Source organism: Diaphorina citri, unplaced genomic scaffold (assembly GCF_000475195.1).
Source record: "Diaphorina citri unplaced genomic scaffold, Diaci psyllid genome assembly version 1.1 scaffold6045, whole genome shotgun sequence".
Lineage (NCBI taxonomy): Eukaryota > Metazoa > Arthropoda > Insecta > Hemiptera > Psyllidae > Diaphorina > Diaphorina citri.
The window spans coordinates 3,594-5,619 of NW_007383421.1; the positions used below are offsets into that span (position 1 = coordinate 3,594).

General features: G+C 40.6%; 1 protein-coding gene across 1 annotated transcript in view; it reads right to left on the minus strand.

Annotated features, from left to right (window-relative positions):
- LOC103521824 overlaps positions 1-1,459 on the minus strand; it is a gene marked incomplete at its 5' end in the record, with an annotated part of 3,456 nt that extends 1,997 nt beyond the window's left edge. The window contains 1 exon segment of the mRNA XM_026832324.1: positions 15-1,459. Within this exon segment, the coding sequence (XP_026688125.1) occupies positions 15-1,459 (1,445 nt within the window).
- Between the last annotated feature and the right edge of the window lie 567 nt (positions 1,460-2,026).

Below are 2,026 nucleotides of genomic sequence, written 5' to 3' on the forward strand. Positions count from 1 at the left end.
ATACAGCCTTTGCCGGGCTTTTATGTTCAGCAACGCCGCTCGTTTTATCAGGCGAGGTAGAGACCGGGTTCTCCTCGGTTCCAGCGTTAACTTCCGCCTCATGCGTTTCTCTAATCGAATCAACCGGTTCAAACGTTTTCGATCTCTTCTTAGGATTAGCCACAACCATCGCATCTCCAGTCTCAACAAGATTCTCCTCATGGGCTTCAAATCCGTCTGACGGTCGCTTCCTGGACTTCTCAGTATCCAGGTCACAGGACATCTTAGAGACGTCTAACACACCACTCGTACACAGAACACTTTGCAATGGTGAAATGCCTGACTCTATAGACTGACTGTGTGTTGAAAAGCCATCGTCCATTGAAACTTGTACTTGTGAATCGTTTCTGGCAGGGCTATCAGGTTTGACCGCAGGTTCTATAACACAAGGTACAGGATCAACAGTGTCACATTTGCTTTCATTCACGCTTGAAACTTGTTTGACAGCAGAGTTGCTGTTTGATGCATTGGAAGCGTTCAAAGCACTATCGGAAAGGACGCTTGCGTTGTTTGATAATTCATTTATGTTGTTTATCTCCTGAGGATGTGTGTTTCTAGACTCTGGTTTTTGGACAGAAAGATCAGCGGACTCATTTGGTTGCACTGTATTGTTTCGCAATACAGATATGTCTTCACACAGAGATTTCTCAACGATTTCTGTCTGTATCACGGACATATTAGTGTTTGGCATTGCAGGGTAAGCTTCATTAGATTCAGATGGTTGTTGTGCCTTTGCCTCTTGCTCTATTTCCTTTTTGGAATCCTCCGTGTTGACTTCAGGGGCGACTACAGTACTCATCTCCATACAAGAGTTCTCATTCTGTGTTGGTACAACAGTAGCACAACTGAGTTCCATGGACATTCCATCCATTGAAATATTCACAGGTGACCTGCGTTGTGACTGGGGAGTTGTAGAACTTAAATTCATTGAGAACTTCTGTACCCCTGGTGACTTTAAGTTTAGAGATATCGCCGTATTAACACCAGCACCTGTGTGTTCTCGAGTAATGGTGATAGTAGAGCTCATATTCAAGTTAGTAGAGTGAGCCATGGGCAGAGGTTGAAACGAAGTCAAGTCCGTGGTTATTTGTGAAGTATGCAGAGATTGGTCTTGTCCACTTGGGCCCAGTGCGATGTTGGAACTATCAGATGGATTAATAAGATCGGTAGGAATGTAAGGTGCACTAGTGGAAGATTGTGGAACTAAGCTCGACCCCATGCTGGCGTTCATGGGAGCTGGAAAATTCACCATTGAAGTGTTCCCCTTGAAGCTGTGTGTGTTTGTGTGACTCTGATTGACATCAGCATTGCCGTGTGTAGGAATATCATAATAAGGATTCATCACATGGGGAGCAGATTTCCGAAGTGTGGCAGAACTCAGATTCAGAGCAGACTGTTCAAATCCGGAAAATGATTTATGAAAAATATACTAAATATGTTGAAAGAAAAAAACAATGCAGAAAACAAAAGCACAGAAGACTCATCAAATTGTTCAAGAAAAGATGTCATTCCTTTGAGATCAATTCGAGAACGTAAAAAGAATTTGCTAAGAGTTGCTAGCATAGTCTCTTCAGTAAAACCGTCACGTGTAGATCGAAGCAATAGTAATTCTACAATAAGCACAAACCCTTAAAGGGTACATTCCCCAAATTAAGTCATTATGTAACCTACCCTTATGTATGCTTGGTAAAAAGAACTCAAATTCTTATATTGATGTTCTAGGAACAAGATCTGTAAATTTTATTGTACCTAAAAATAAAATAAATGAGTTTATTTAAATTGAAAAATTGAAAAAAGGTAGGGTATCTACCTACAAACAAATTGTATTTTATTAAATGTTAGTTTTATGCCTACTTCCTCTTCTTCTCCTTTCTCTCTCTCTCTCTCTATCTCTCTCTCTTTCTTTCTATAAAAAATGTAAATGCAATTTCTTTGTGTTATTATGTCACAACTTTGGTGCTCACTGCAGCATTGTAGGATTTTTCCC